We start from the raw sequence: 15256 nt of genomic DNA, 5'->3' as shown, positions 1-15256 counted from the left end.
CCCCAGACAAATACCAGTTTTTCAAAAAAGATATTTATTTTTTAAAGGACTATTGGGTAGAATTTTTTTTAAATGCTGTCTCCCCATCCCCACCCCCATTGATTAATTCACTAGAGAGATTTTTTCAGGATTAAGTAAAGATAAGAGTCTCTTGGAAGATAACTTTTATTTATTTATTTTTGAGATGGAGTCTTGCGCTGTCACCCAGGCTGTAGTGCAGTGGTGCGATCTCGGCTCACTGCAGCCTCTGCCTCCCAGGTTCAAGCAATTCTCCTGTCTCAGCCCCCCGAATAGCTGGGATTATAGGCGCCTGCCACCACACCTGGCTAATTTTTGTATTTTTAGTAGAGATGGGGTTTCACCATGTTGGCCAGGCTGGTTTTGAACTCCAGACCTCAAAGGATCTGCCTGCCTCGGCCTCCCAAAGTGCTGAGATTACAGGCGTGAGCCACCACGCCCAGCCTAGGGAAGATAACTTTTTTTTTTTTTTTTTGAGACGGAGTCTCGCTGTGTCGCCCAGGCTGGAGTACAGTGGCCGGATCTCAGCTCACCGCAAGCCCCACCTCCCGGGTTTACGCCATTCTCCTGCCTCAGCCTCCCGAGTAGCTGGGACTACAGGCGCCCGCCACCTCGCCCGGCTAGTTTTTTGTATTTTTTAGTAGAGACGGGGTTTCACCGTGTCAGCCAGGATGGTCTCGATCTCCTGACCTCGTGATCCGCCCGTCTCGGCCTCCCAAAGTGCTGGGATTACAGGCTTGAGCCACCGCGCCCGGCCGGGAAGATAACTTTTAAAGAATCAGGAACAAAGTCAGAAGCAGCAGCAGCAGGTACATGGGAAACACACATTTTTAAATTTATACTTCCTCATGGTTCTCTTGGATATCCTCTGGAACTGTTTAGAAGACTGAAGAATTTCATCCCCCAGAAACTCACACCGTTGAAGCTCAGCATGTCTTTGGGCCAATAACTTCATGGATTTATCAGTCACTGTTTCTATGAGGTCATCCACCTATGACAGATAAATACCAAGAAATGAAGCCATTTTTTGGAAAGCCTTGTCAAAATCAAAGGGATAGTTGCTTTTCCCAAGAGAAGAGTTCTGGAACTGGTGGACATTTTGCAAGTCTTAAAATATTATTCTAATTCAAGTCATAGCAAATGGAGCTTGAAAGCGTACATTTACCACCCAGTGATAAAGATGATCTCAGTTCTTCTGAAAAGAAACCTATGTATATGCCTTCACTTTAATTGAATTCATTTAATATTTATCAGGTACACAGCATCATCCTAGGTGTCCTTAGCAATCCTTTAGCCACTTTCAGAATGCCCCCCTACTAACATTATTTCTTAATGCTAATCATTAATTTCATCCCACCCATGCTGTCTAATAGGGCTGTGCGTTTGGTTAAGCCTGGTTCTCTGATGCTTCTGAGATTCAAAAGTTAAAAGCCTTTGTCCACTACCTGCATTTGAAGCTTTCCTACTGTCAAATCTGATTTTCGAAGGATGTTTTTCATGCCATGCTTCTTCTTTTTAAGTGCTGGAAAGTGTGGTCTCTTTTTTGGTGAATATGGCCCCTATGGTAAAAATGCAAAACACATCAGATTAGGAACTACCAACATTATTTTTGTGATGGTGCTTTAACAAGAGTTCTCACCTTCGGGACATTCTCTTATAAACTGAACATTTGCCACATAACAATATTGGGTTGGAGGCTGTATTCATATTATTCTCCACACCCAAGTATCTTCTTTGTGCCCAGAGCTCTCTTTGAAGAGATCTACAGGGTACAGAGAAATGAGATTGTCTGACTCTGAAAGAATATACAGCATCAGGAAAAAAGCAGGTCTGCAGGTCTTCATAAGGGGAAGAAGAAGAAATTGCCTCTGCAGCTGCCGGGCACAGTGACAGTGTGGGGCCGTTGTGGACCAGTGCCCCAGAAAGCTCATTATCAGTGAATCTAGTTGTTAATTTGGTCTCGTTTCTGCAGGTTTCCTTATTTTCATGGCAGTCATATCTTCAAACATAAAAAGAAAGCTCTGGGTTCTTTTCACCCCATGCCTGATACTTTTCCCATTATCCCTGGCTTACTGGTTACAAGTACCTGTCCTAATAGTGTTGCAATTGGAAATCATTCCCAGGTCATGGCTCCAAGCTAATACGCCCTTTTTAGTCTTATTGAGTTTACTCTTCCTTCCCCTTGTGCTTAATAATTCACATTAGGACTATTGTGAGACCTACACAAAGTAGGATATGGGACCAGATCTGGGTCCTACCCTTTGCCTTTACAAATGGAGTCTGCTGAACCACTGCTACCCTGCCAGCTTGCCCACCTCAAATGTCACTTGCAGAATCTTCCCTGATCTAGCTAAAGAAAGACCCCTCTTTTTTCTCTTTCATAAAATCCAGTACTTCTTCCTGTTAAGCACCTAGCATACTAGCATACTTGGCAGTTACTACATTATGTCTGTGTTTATTGAATACAACTACGGCAAAATCTAGTGCCTAGGCAAGTTTTGCAAAGCAGGACTAGTTGGGGCTGGTATGGACTGAAGAGAACACACCTCCTGCAGTACCTTGGTGCAGCTCCTGCTTGTTGCCTTGAGGAATTGGCCTAGTATTTTCAAATCTTTTTATTTTTCAAAAGAAAGTTGAAAACCCAGAATTTTATTTGAAATATCCTAATTTTTAAATGTGGACAATTAATTCAAATACATATATAGATTTTAAGATGAGGTCTCACTCTGTTGCCTGCGCTGGAGAGCAGTGGCATGATCATGGCTCACTAAAGCCTCAACCTCTGTAGGCTCCAGTGATCCTCCCACCTCAGCCTCCTGAGGAGCTGGGACTAAAAGTGTACACCACCATGCCCAGCTAATTTTTATATTTTTTTGTAGAGGTGGGGTTTTGCCATGTTGCCCAGGCTGGTATCGACCTCCCGAGCTCAAGTGATCCTCCCTCACCAGCCTTCAAAAGTGCCAGGATTATAGACATGAGCCACCACACCCAGCCAATTCAAATACATTTTTGAGAACATTCTGAGGGCTAAACAAACCATTTTCATAGCTAGTTGACAACCTCTGATCTAACACCATTTGATGGAAAGAAATTCTTAATCATAGCCAAATTGCCCCATCTTTATCTTTATGGTTAGTGTTATGTGTGTCCTAAAAGTCTTTATGCTGAAGTCATGAAGATATTCTTATTGTCCTCCAGGAGTTTTAAGGTTTCTGCCTTTTCCACTTAAATCTATAACTGAACAGAAATTAATTTTTGTATATGGTGTGAGACAGGGATCAATTTTCATTTTTTTCCTATATGAATGCCCACTTGTTCCAGCAACATTTGTTCAAAAGATTATCCTTACTCCACTGCTGTGTGGCACTATGGTTTAATGTGTATCTCCTCTATTTGATTGTAAGTTCCACAGAAGCAAGACCATGTCCATTGGATCACCCTATACTCCCCACCCCAAACCTACAAACTGCCTAAAACATAATATGGGCACACTAAATACGAACCTAGCACACAAAAGGCAAAAATTCAAAACTAATATCAGTGCACTCTGACAGTGGTGTTCCAGAGCAGTACTGTTCAGTGGAACTTTCTGTGAAGATGGAAATGTGCTGTGCTCTATCTGTGCTGTATAGGACAGCCACTAACTAGGTGCAATTATTGGCCATTTGAAATGTAGCTAGTGCAACTGGGGAACTGAACTTTTAATTGTATTTAATTTTAATTAACATAGGTAGTGACATTCAGCTATTGACTAGCATATTTGGACAGTACAGTTAGTCTATAGCATAGCAATTACTACTAAGGACTCTAGAGCCAGGTCTTCCTGGGTTTGAAACTTGGCTCTGTCACTTACATGGGCAAATTACTTAAACACTCAGTACCATCCCTAAAATAAGGATAATATTGCTACCTACATTATAGGGCTGTTGTAAGCATTATCCGAGTTGATATTTTTAAAGCACTTAGAACAGAGTTTGGAACATAGCTTTAAGGTAAGTCTTATATCTAAAATAATAATAGTCCATGGTTCTATTTTTGAAAAACAGACTGGGCAATTTAGGATCAAACATACATGCATGGCCGGTCACAGTGGCTTACATCTGTAATTCCAGCACTTTGGGAGACCAAGGCAGGTGGATCACTTGAGACCAGGAGTTCGAGACGAGCCTGGCCAACATGGCGAAACCCTGTCTCTACTAAAACTACAAAAATTAGCCAGGCATGGTTGTGCATGCCGGTAGTCCCAGCTAGATAGGAGGCTGAGGTAAGAGAATTGCTTGAACCCAGGAGACAGAGGTTGCAGTGAGCCAAAATTGTGCCACTGCACTCCAACCTGGGCGAGCGACAGAGCGAGACTCTGCCTCAAAACAAACACACAAAAACCCATGCATACCTATGGATAAGTAAAAGCATTGGTTTGGAGCGTCCTAGATCATCTACACTGCATTTTCTGTGTTGTACATATGGCTATTTACATTTTAATTTCAATGAAAATTAAGATTAAAAATTCAGTTCCTCAATTGCACTGACCACATTTCAGTGTGGCTAACAGCTACTATATTGGACAATGTATACTTGCATCTTCACGGAAAGTTGCATTGGACAGTGCTGGTCTAATGAGTTCCACTCCACATAGTATGCACAGATAGGCCAGAATGCTAATATACTAACATTTGAAGAGTGAGAAAGTCAGTTACAAATATCCAAACTCCACTGTTGCCCAGATGTAGTAGAAGCTGAACAGTTTGAGCATAGAAGTAGAAGAATCTGACCCAGGGAGTACCCTAAATTCTTGGAAAGGAGACAGAAGCAGCAGATTTAAAGGCTTATCGTGGAGGACTTATGGTAGGACAGAACTTGGTTTTCACAAAATCTCTAAACATTGAGTTATATGTAAGTCTTTAGAGGCAAATTTGTTTAGCGTTTTACCTTTTGTAGTCCTGAAGGAAGAGATGTCACAGATAACCGCTTGGTGGTTCTCCTGGCCCGAAGGAGTGTATTTCCCTGGGTTATCTCCTCTGTCTCTGCCTCTACAACATCAAGTTGTATAGTCGCTTAGAGAAAGGGGGAAAAAGGAATCTGTAAGGATCACAATGAGGAACACATTTTTCCTATTAAAAATACAGTATTCTTAGAAGACAGCATCACATGCTGCTTCAGTGGCTTTTTTTCTTTAGAGTTAAAAATAAAAAATGGATTTGCTCTTCCCAATCTTACATTTTCTCCTGCCAACATTTGCCTTTTGTTATGGTCATGACCTCAGTGGACACCAGCCCAATCTTTGACAAGGTAGCCACCTCTCTCTCTCTTCGAGATTTAAGTTTTTCCCCTGAACCATTGTGGAATTAGAAAAGTAATCCTCTACTATGCAAGACCCTCTCTTGGGTATTCATTGTGGATTAAAGCAAATTTTCTCTCTATTTTCAAGAAATGTGGCTCAAGACTCAGTCATTTACATATCATTGATTCATCTTTCCTATATCCAGGAGCCAGGGAACCTTGGATTCCTTAACATTTTAAAACACATCAATTCAGTGCTTAACTCAATAAATGTATTTATAAAGGAAACTCTAAAACACTACCATAAATTTAAGACTAGTATTATAAATAGGCATTAAAATCACTATGCTAAAAACAAAGCTATGTTATTTTTTGCAGAAGGCACTAAACCTAAGATTACTCTCTTTCTTTTTCTTTTTTTTTTTCTTTTGAGACAGAGTCTCCCTCTGTCACCCAGGCTGGAGTGCAGTGGTGTGATCTCGGCTCACTGCACGTTCCGCCTCCTGGGTTCAAGCTATTCTCCTGCCTCAGCCTCCCGAGTAGCTGGGACTACAGGTACTCTCTTTTTCTTAATAAAGGGGGTCACTAAATGAGACATTTTCCTTGATGACAGCATTGGGGAAAGGGTGTTTGCAATTTGCTGTGTGTTACGCTATTCCTTCATGCTGTGTGCACACCTAAAATCATCTTGTTGCTTAAAGTCTACTGATAAGGACTTCTCTGGGACCCTCAGAGAATACATTAGCCTACTTGACACCTCCACTTGGCTATTCGGCAGGGACCTCAAGTCAGCAAGTCTAGCCAGAACTCATGACTTATTTTTCAATCCAGGTCCATTGCTCCTTATCTTAGTGAATGATGCCTCCACCTTCAAAGCAAGTGGTCAATCCAGAAATTCTTCCCTCTCCCCCACCCTTCACTGTCCAACTCTTCCCCAAATCTTGTAACTTCTATCTATGCTTATTTCTCCCTTTATCTCCCCATTCCCACTGTCATGACTAATCCAAGCTAATGTCATTCTTTGCCTGAAAGAATGTACGGGTGCTTATTGTTCTTCCTGCATTTGCGCTTACCCTCATCCAATGCAATCTACACTATGCAGCCAAAGCTATCTTTTAAGAATGCAAATCAGATTATATAAATCCCCAGCTTGAAAGTACCCAATGGTTTCTTATCACCCTTAGAAGAAAGTTAAAAATTCTCAATGTGTCCTGTGACAGACACCCTTACTACCTAATTCAACCAGCCTCTCCTTAGCTCTCTGTGTTCCAACCTCTGCTGGATTTCTTTCATTGCTAAATTGTGCCTGGTGATCTCTTGATATTGTGACTTGAACATGCTCTCCCTTATTCCTGGGAAACTGTTCTCCCCCCTCCACCTTGTGTAAGCCATCCTTATGTCTTAGACATCCTTCAGATCTCAATTTAATTGTCCCTTCCTTGGGGAAGCCTTTCCTGAGACCCCTCCCCTAAAGTTAGAGCACCCATGATTTCTTTCAATAGCATCCTGTGCTCCTTTGGAACAAATGTAATTTTCTGCATGTTTGAAAGCCCCTCTATGCTATAACTCCATGAGGCAGGGACCATGGCTGTTTTATGTGCTACTCTATCCAAATATTGTGGCTGTCATATAATAAGTACTTAGCAGATATTTGTTAAATATATAAAAACATGTTTTGAAGGTCAGCGGGGAAGAGCAACTGATTTTGGGCTACAACAAAGGGTATTAATGTTTGAACTACATCCTAAAGGATGAGTATATTTTCTGGAGAAATCTTAGTTGATATTTGTTATTCCAACTAAGACAAAAATAAACCAGTGCACAGATTAAGAGTAGAAATTTGATCCTCTGTTTTCTGCTGGATTCTTCAATTCCAGCCCCAGCAATATAGAAGCATATCCTCTTTGTTATTTTCAACAGAAATATACAGCTCAATCCATACCAGGTAATTGCTAGATGCTTGGATGCTTGTATTAGTGACTGCTTTTTCCAGAACAGAGAGTTTGTTTGAAATTAGTCGGCTGGAAACCACCAAGATTTTCTTTTTTTTTTTTTTTCCTGGGAAAAGCACACATCAGTTTTGCTGCCTGATCATGGTGTGTAAAATGTGAAGTTGTATGTATATTTACATACACTATAAGGGCTGTGTGTTTCCTGATTCTGTGCTGTGAAAGACATTAAAAAGCTACAGAGGATATATAAAGCAGTGAAATTATTCTGTATGATACTGTAATGGTGGATGCCTGTTATGACAGGGTATGACATAAAAGTAGGTATTTGTCAAATCCCACAGAACTGCACAATATAAAGGGGGAACCATAATGTAAACTATAACTTCAGTTAATAATAATAATATATTAATATTGGTTCATCGATTGTAAATGTACCACACTAAGGCAATATGTTAATAATAGGAGCTGTGGGGATCAGGGAAGGGAAGGTATACATGGGAACTCTACATTTTCTGTTTAATTTTTCTGTAAATATAAAAGTGCTATAAAAATAGACTCTTTCTTCTTTTTTTTTTTTTTTTTTTTGAGACAGGGTCTCTTTCTGTCACCCAGGCTGGAGTGCAGTGGCACAATCTCAGCTCACTGCAATCTCTGCCTCCCAGATTCAAGCGATTCGCCCACCTCAGCTCCCCTAGTAGGGACTACGGGCACATGCCACCATGCCTGACTAATTTTTTTTTTATATTTTTGGTAGAGATGGTTTCACCAGGTTGCCCAGGCTGGTCTCAAACTCCTGGGCTCAAGTGATCCACCTGCTTCAGCCTTCCAAAGAGCTGGGATTACAGGCGTGAGCCACTGCTCCCAGCCTAGACTCCATTTATTTTTTGAAAAGCTACAGATGAGAATACAAACATTGGTAGTATTGTTAGTCATGACCCATAGGATGCCAAATGGCATTATTACTAGTTGCAAAAACGACTTAAAATTAACAGTTCAAATATTGATTCTTCCACACAGTACATAGAAAGTAGATGCAATAAAAGTGAGCATTCTTTATGACTTACCAGTTGTACATTTTTTTCATTTAATTTCCACTACCCCCTCCACTGTTAGAAGTAGCCATGTGAAAGTCTGCATCACTACTTTTTCCAGAAACAAAACAAAAATCCCGCTTGAGTTTGATTTTCATATATATATAAATTATATATAATGTATATATGAATATACACACACATATATTTAAATAAAAAGTGATTTTAAACTGATTAGAAAACTGTTTAATTGAACTGGGAGGAACCTCTGAGGCAATCCAATTCAGTGCTTCTCAAAAGGTATGAACAAGGTGAGGCATGGGGCTCACACCTGTAATCCCAGCACTTTGGGAGGCCAAGGCAAATGGATCACCTGAGGTCAGGAGTTCGAGACCAGCCTGGCCAACAGGGTGAAACCTTATCTCTAGTAAAAATACAAAATTTAGCTGGGTGTGGTGGCACACTCCTGTAGTTCCAGCTACTCAGGAGGCTGAGAGAGGAAAATTGCTTGAACCCAGAAGGCAGAGGTTGCAGTGAGCCGAGATTATGCCTCCGCACTACAGCCTGGGTGATAGAGCGAGATTCCATCTAAAACACACACACACACACACACACACACACACACACACACACACACACACACAGTATGAACATACAAGCCAACTGAGGATCTTGCTAAAGTGTGGCTTCTGACTCAGAAGGTCCCAGGTAGAGCCTGAGATTCTGCATTTCAGACAAGCTCCTCAGGGCTGCCATACTTTTGTAGCAAGATAATCCATCCTAATTTCACTCTTCCTCTTGGCCTCAACCCAGTGACAAATTGCCCGAATTTGATTACCATTCTCTGAAAGCTTTCTCATTTTTGCTGTAAATAACTTGGGAGATGGAAGCTCCTTGACAATCCTAGGGAGAAGGCTCTGCATGTTTGACAGTAGGGCTTCCTTATGGTCAGTGGAGCCCTCTTTGCTGGCACTTGCTAGCTTGCTTCTACACTTGTAGGACAGCATCCTCCCAAAAGCAGTCTTCACTTTCGTCATCAAATTTCTTTTCTGATTTTGTTGACTTTCATGAAATCCCATGTCACTATCACTGGATGACTCCTCTTTAGGGACCAATACATTTTGTTTTAGTAAGTTGGTAGACACAGCTCTATGCCATCTAAACAAAATAAAAATGACTCATATTAGGGAAACTGAAAAGTTAAAAATGAATAATTTGAATCATTAAAACACAAACCTCAAATGTGAACCAATTATACAATTCAGAAAAAAAAAATTAAATTGAAGACCAAGAATCAAATCACAGAAAAATAAAGCCAAAGCAACTACTTGGTGTTTTGTTATCAAATTATAGTAATCTGGCTGCTATTTAATTTAAACACAATACTGTTAGAGGTAGGTTATATTATTAGCTTCATTTTACTTATGAGTAAACTGAGACATAGGTTAAATTAATTGACCAAGGACTGAATGCAGACTTTAATCCAGGTCTGACTGTTGGAATCCATGAACTTACATTGGCAAATTGGCAATCTTATTTCAATGATAGTTTGAGATAGTTTTTGCTAGATTTGGCAGTTTCAAAGTGAAAGTAACAGAAGATGAGAGAGTCTGCTAGGGTAGTCAATAAGGAGTAAACTCCAAGGCCCCATAAATACTGCATTTACATAAAACACTCATTTAGATAACATACTATAAATTCATATATAGCGACTACGTGTACCATCTTCATAATTTTGGCATATTTTATTATATGCAATAGACTAAACAATAGACAACATTTCCTGATAGCTTTCTGTGTGCTAAACACTCTTCCAAATGCTTTCATGTGTATAATATAATTTAATCTTTATGTTCTCATCTCTACTTCACACATGAAGAAATTAAAGCTTGGAGAGGTTAAATATAATTTATGTCCAGATTATCTGATTCTGAGGTCTGTGTTGTTAACCACTATGCTAGAATATCACCTATACCGTGATACAATTATTACCTAATATTCTTCCTCAATTAACTATTTTTTGTTAGCTTCACTCCAAGTAATAATACCCATGAAATTTCGGTATTTTTTAAAATTAAAACTTTAATGTCGAGATCATTATAGTTTCACATGCAGTTGTAAGAAATAGAGGGAGGGGGCCGGGCGCGGTGGCTCAAGCCTGTAATCCCATCACGTTAGGAGGCCGAGGCGGACGGATCACCAGCTCAGGAAATCCAGACCATCCTGACTAACACGGTGAAACCCCGTCTCTACTAAAAACACAAAAAATTAGCCGGGCGTGGTAGCGGGTGCCTGTAGTCCCAGCTACTGGGGAGGCTGAGGCGGGAGAATGGCGGGAACCCGGGAGGCAGAGTTTGCAGTGAGCCAAGATCACACCACTGCACTCCAGCCTGGGTGACAGAGCGAGACTCCATCTCAAAAAAAAAAAAAAAAAAAAAAAGAAAGAAAAGAAAGAAAGAAATACAGGGAGATTCTGTGTGCTCTTTACCTAGTTTTCCCAAATGGTGACATTTTGCAAAACTGTATTTTCACAACCAGCATGTTGACATTGATACAGTCAGGATACGGAACATTTCCAGTAACACCAGGATCCCTCATGTTTTATAGCCACACCCACTTTCCACTGGTCCCCCCTTTCTTTTTTTTTTTTTAATTTAATTTTTTTATTATACTTTAAGTTCTAGGGTACATGTGCACAACGTGCAGGTTTGTTACATATGTATACATGTGCCATGTTGGTGTGCTGTACCCATTAACTCATCATTTACATTAGGTATATCTCCTAATGCTATCCCTCCCTTCTCCCCCCTCCCCACAATAGGACCCGGTGTGTGATGTTCCCCTTCCCGAGTCCAAGTGATCTCATTGTTCAATTACCACCTATGAGTGAGAACATGCAGTATTTGGTTTCCTGTTCTTGCGATAGTTTGCTGAGAATGATGGTTTCCAGCTGCATCCATGTCCCTACAAAGGACACGAACTCATCCTTTTTTATGGCCGCATAGTATTCCATGGTGTAATGTGCCACATTTTCTTCATCCAGTCTGTCACTGATGGACATTTGGGTTGATTCCAAGTCTTTGCTATTGTGAATAGTGCCACAATAAACATACGTGTGCATGTGTCTTTATAGCAGCATGACTTATAATCCTTTGGGTATATACCCAGTAATGGGATGGCTGGGTCAAATGGTATTTCTAGCTCTAGATCCTCGAGGAATCGCCATACTGTTTTCCACAACGGTTGAACTAGTTTACAGTCCCACCAACAGTGTAAAAGTGTTCCTATTTCTCCACATCCTCTCCAGCACCTGTTGTTTCCTGATTTTTTCATGATTGCCATTCTAACTGGTGTGAGATGGTATCTCATTGTGGTTTTCATTTGCATTTCTCTGATGGCGAGTGATAATGAGCATTTTTTCATGTGTGTGCTGGCTGTATGAATGTCTTCTTTTGAGAAGTGTCTGTTCATATCCTTTGCCCACTTTTTGATGGGGTTGTTTGTTTTTTTCTTGTAAATTTGATTGAGTTCTTTATAGGTTCTGGATATTAGCCCTTTGTCAGACGAGTAGATTGCAAAAATTTTCTCCCATTCTGTAAGTTGCCTGTTCACTCTGATGGTAGTTTCTTTTTCTGTGCAGAAGCTCTTTAGTTTAATTAGATCCCATTTGTCAATTTTGGCTTTTGTTGCCGTTGCTTTCTACTTATGGCTAGCCATAAGTAGAAAGCTGAAACTGGATCCTTTCCTTACTCCTTATACGAAAATTAATTCAAGATGGATTAGAGACTTAAATGTTAGACCTAAAACCATAAAAACCCTAGAAGAAGACCTAGGTAATACCATTCAGGACATAGGCATGGGCAAGGACTTCATGTCTAATACACCAAAAGCAGTGGTCCCCCCTTTCTTAAACTGGCATCCACGAATCTGTCTTCTGTGTGTGTAATTCTTGTCCTTTCAAGAATGTTATGTAAATGGAAATATACATCATGTAATATTTTGAGATACGCTTTTTTCACTCAGCATAATTCTCTGAGCATTCATCCAGGTTTTGTGTATTAATTGTTCATATCTTTTTATTGCTGAGTAATACTCCATTATATGAATGTACCACACTTTAACTACTCACTAATTGAAGGATATTTGGGTTGTTTCCAGTTTGGGGCTCTTATGAATAAAGCTGCTATAAGCATTTGTGTATAGGTTTTGTATGAACATAAGTCTTCATTTCTCTGGGTGAAATCCTAGGTTTTATATTATGCTATTACATTATATTAAATATATAACATATATTTCTAATATGGATTAAAACAAATTTATAACCATTAACAATGTTCTTCATATATTACCTAAAATACCTCATGTACCATCATCAGTAGCATATGTACTACTCTCCAGGAAAACACTGTTCTAAACGGAACCCAAATCATTCAGCCTTTTTCTGTAATGATACATGGGGAGTAGTTCAGTGAGAGCCTGGACACTGGAGTTCAATGGTATTGGTTCAACTCGGGACAATCCCCAACTCTGTGACCTTGAGCATGTTAGGTAACTTCTATAAGCTTTCATCTTCTCATTTGAAAATGGGCATAGTCTTTTCAGAATTGTGAAAATAAAGGGAAATAATTCATGTGTTTGGAACCTTAAAATGCATTCAATAAATGATACTTTTTATTACCATGTGGATCAGAACAATGCAGAAAATGTAAAAGGCAAGGAGAGAGCCCACACTAGAGGGCAAAATAAGAGAGAAGCTGGCAGCCTCCCTTCTGGGACCAAGGGCAGGGTTCTGCAAATTGTACATGTACGACTTCCAGGGGGTGCTATTCGATTTCATAGTTAGACTTGCGTATAGTTATTATAATGATTTTATGGCAGGTGGCAGTAAAATGTCCTGAGGAGGGAGCACCATTTCCTAATTTGCCCAAAGATAACTTATGGGCTAGGATTAATCTCCCGTAAAGCCCTCTGAGATTCCTTTAATAATAATTTAATTTTTAAGTGATTCTACTACTATAAACATGTACACACATATACATACTCTGACACAGAACAACGCAAATACAATTTCAGAAGATTCAGGAATTTCGAAGACCGCTCATGTTAAAAGCCCAGTTCTAAGTCGTCTCAGAATCTCTAGAAGTTGTTTCCCATTCCCATCCTCCCCACTCTCATCTCCAATCTATCTAAAACGTAATTAACAAAGGTTATTTAGCTCCAGAGCCTAGGAATACAACTGCTGCAACTTCTGATACGAGCAGAACCCTCCCCTTTTTATGTTTTTTAATATTTTTGTGTTGGTACTGAATTTATTTGGTTGTATTGCTTCCCCCGGAGCTCCTACTTTTCACTGAAAGTGGAAATCTCTGCAGTATTTTATTTTGTCCATGGAAGTTCCTAAGCTTGGTCTTCGATGCTTCCAGGACTCATTAAAACACCTCACTTCTACATGTCTGAACTATAGTCCATGGACCTGGTAAGAAAGAAGCGCAAAGAAATTGGAAAATAAATCGCCACACTGATTTTCCAAATTAAAATATATTATATTTTGGATGTTTCATACCTGTCTGTAAGGTTTTGTCACTGACAAAAATATAGCAGGTCTAAGGCAGTTTTAACGTTAAATTAAACAATGTGTCCATAGTGAAATGTGATTAGTACATATTTCAGCAGCCCAAATTGCTGGGATAGGAAAAAGAAAGCACTGATCGTGGACATATTTTGAAAAATGCACTAATGACTTTTCAAACTAACAGTATTTTCATGGGATGTGAGATGTCTAAAATTCTGATGCTGAAATATCAACATAGAATCAGTACTTATTTTAGTCTCCTATGCCACATTAAAACTCAATTTCAAGTGTAAAGGAAATGTTTTCCCTGTTACAATAAAGACCTTTCTGATCATAAAATGAACCTTACATTGTCGCACTAGATTTCTTGATCCAATGCAGTACCCTCCCCAGCAATCCATCCAGAGTCCTCATTTTTAAATGTAATGCTTAAAAGGACATGCCACTATGCCAAACCCAAAGACTCTCATTTGACAGAAAAGGAAATGAATCTCTGTTACCTACCTTTCTATCCCCTTCCTTTTGAATGAGCCATTTTTCTTCTTGAGTTGCTGGAATCTTCGGCACTGTCCAACTTTTCCATAGGCAATCTTAAAGGGTTCTGGTAGATACAGCTGAGGTCGGGCCATTGCTGTCAACTTCACCTGTAGTAGCCGTTTTGGACTGTTTCAGTTCTCGAACTTACAGACTTCGATGCAAAATCATCTAGTGACTGAATGTACTGTCAAAGTGTGGGCTATTTGGAATAAAATATGTAGGAAATTTTTAGAGCCTTTCCCTTATTCCCTTCCAAGTGTCAAAGACATTATTTGTGGGACTGGCCCTGTTTACAGCTTCACAGAGGTCACCAATGATGTATTTGACTGAGCTGTGTGAAATTCCATGGACCTTTGTGGAACACTTCACAGATTCTTGAACAAGGCAAATGCAGAAATGATGATCTGATTGCATCAACACTGGCATTTGGATCGCAAAAAACAAAACAAAACAAAACAACAACAAAAAAACCACCCATGCACTAATTGACCACCACATTCAGAAGTCATATTTGACCTCTGAAGGGGAAGGCACCTATAGGAATACGAATGATCTGTTGATTAACACAAGTTGAGCTTCTGTTAGATCTCTCAGCTACAGCTGGTGAATGTTCTCTGTGTCCTGTGGGACACATGTGACAAGGCCAGTTGTTGTTTGGACATCTCAAAATGTACCCCAAGGGTGGTTTTCATTACATCTCAAAATGTACCCCAAGGGTGGTTTTCATTACATCTTGGAATTTTGTAGTGGTCTCTCAAAGTACATTGCTGAATTGAAGACCTTGAACCACCCCTCCCTTCCAACATTGCCACGTTTATTTCGTGGTGAAGAGCAAATTCTGCCTGGGATGGAATTTCTCACCACAA

General features: G+C 39.9%; 1 protein-coding gene across 1 annotated transcript; it reads right to left on the bottom strand.

Annotated features, from left to right (window-relative positions):
• Positions 1-808: 808 nt before the first annotated feature.
• C2H3orf49 (chromosome 2 C3orf49 homolog) lies at positions 809-14482 on the bottom strand. The gene is made up of 5 exons (XM_071090111.1): positions 14358-14482; positions 9120-9439; positions 4948-5072; positions 1464-1577; positions 809-1009 (listed from the first exon to the last, which is right to left on the bottom strand). The coding sequence occupies exons 1-5, from the start codon at positions 14480-14482 to the stop codon at positions 809-811; spliced, it is 885 nt and encodes a 294-aa protein (XP_070946212.1).
• Between the last annotated feature and the right edge of the window lie 774 nt (positions 14483-15256).

This window comes from Macaca nemestrina, chromosome 2 (assembly GCF_043159975.1).
Source record: "Macaca nemestrina isolate mMacNem1 chromosome 2, mMacNem.hap1, whole genome shotgun sequence".
NCBI lineage: Eukaryota > Metazoa > Chordata > Mammalia > Primates > Cercopithecidae > Macaca > Macaca nemestrina.
This window is presented reverse-complemented; position numbering and strand designations above follow the sequence as displayed.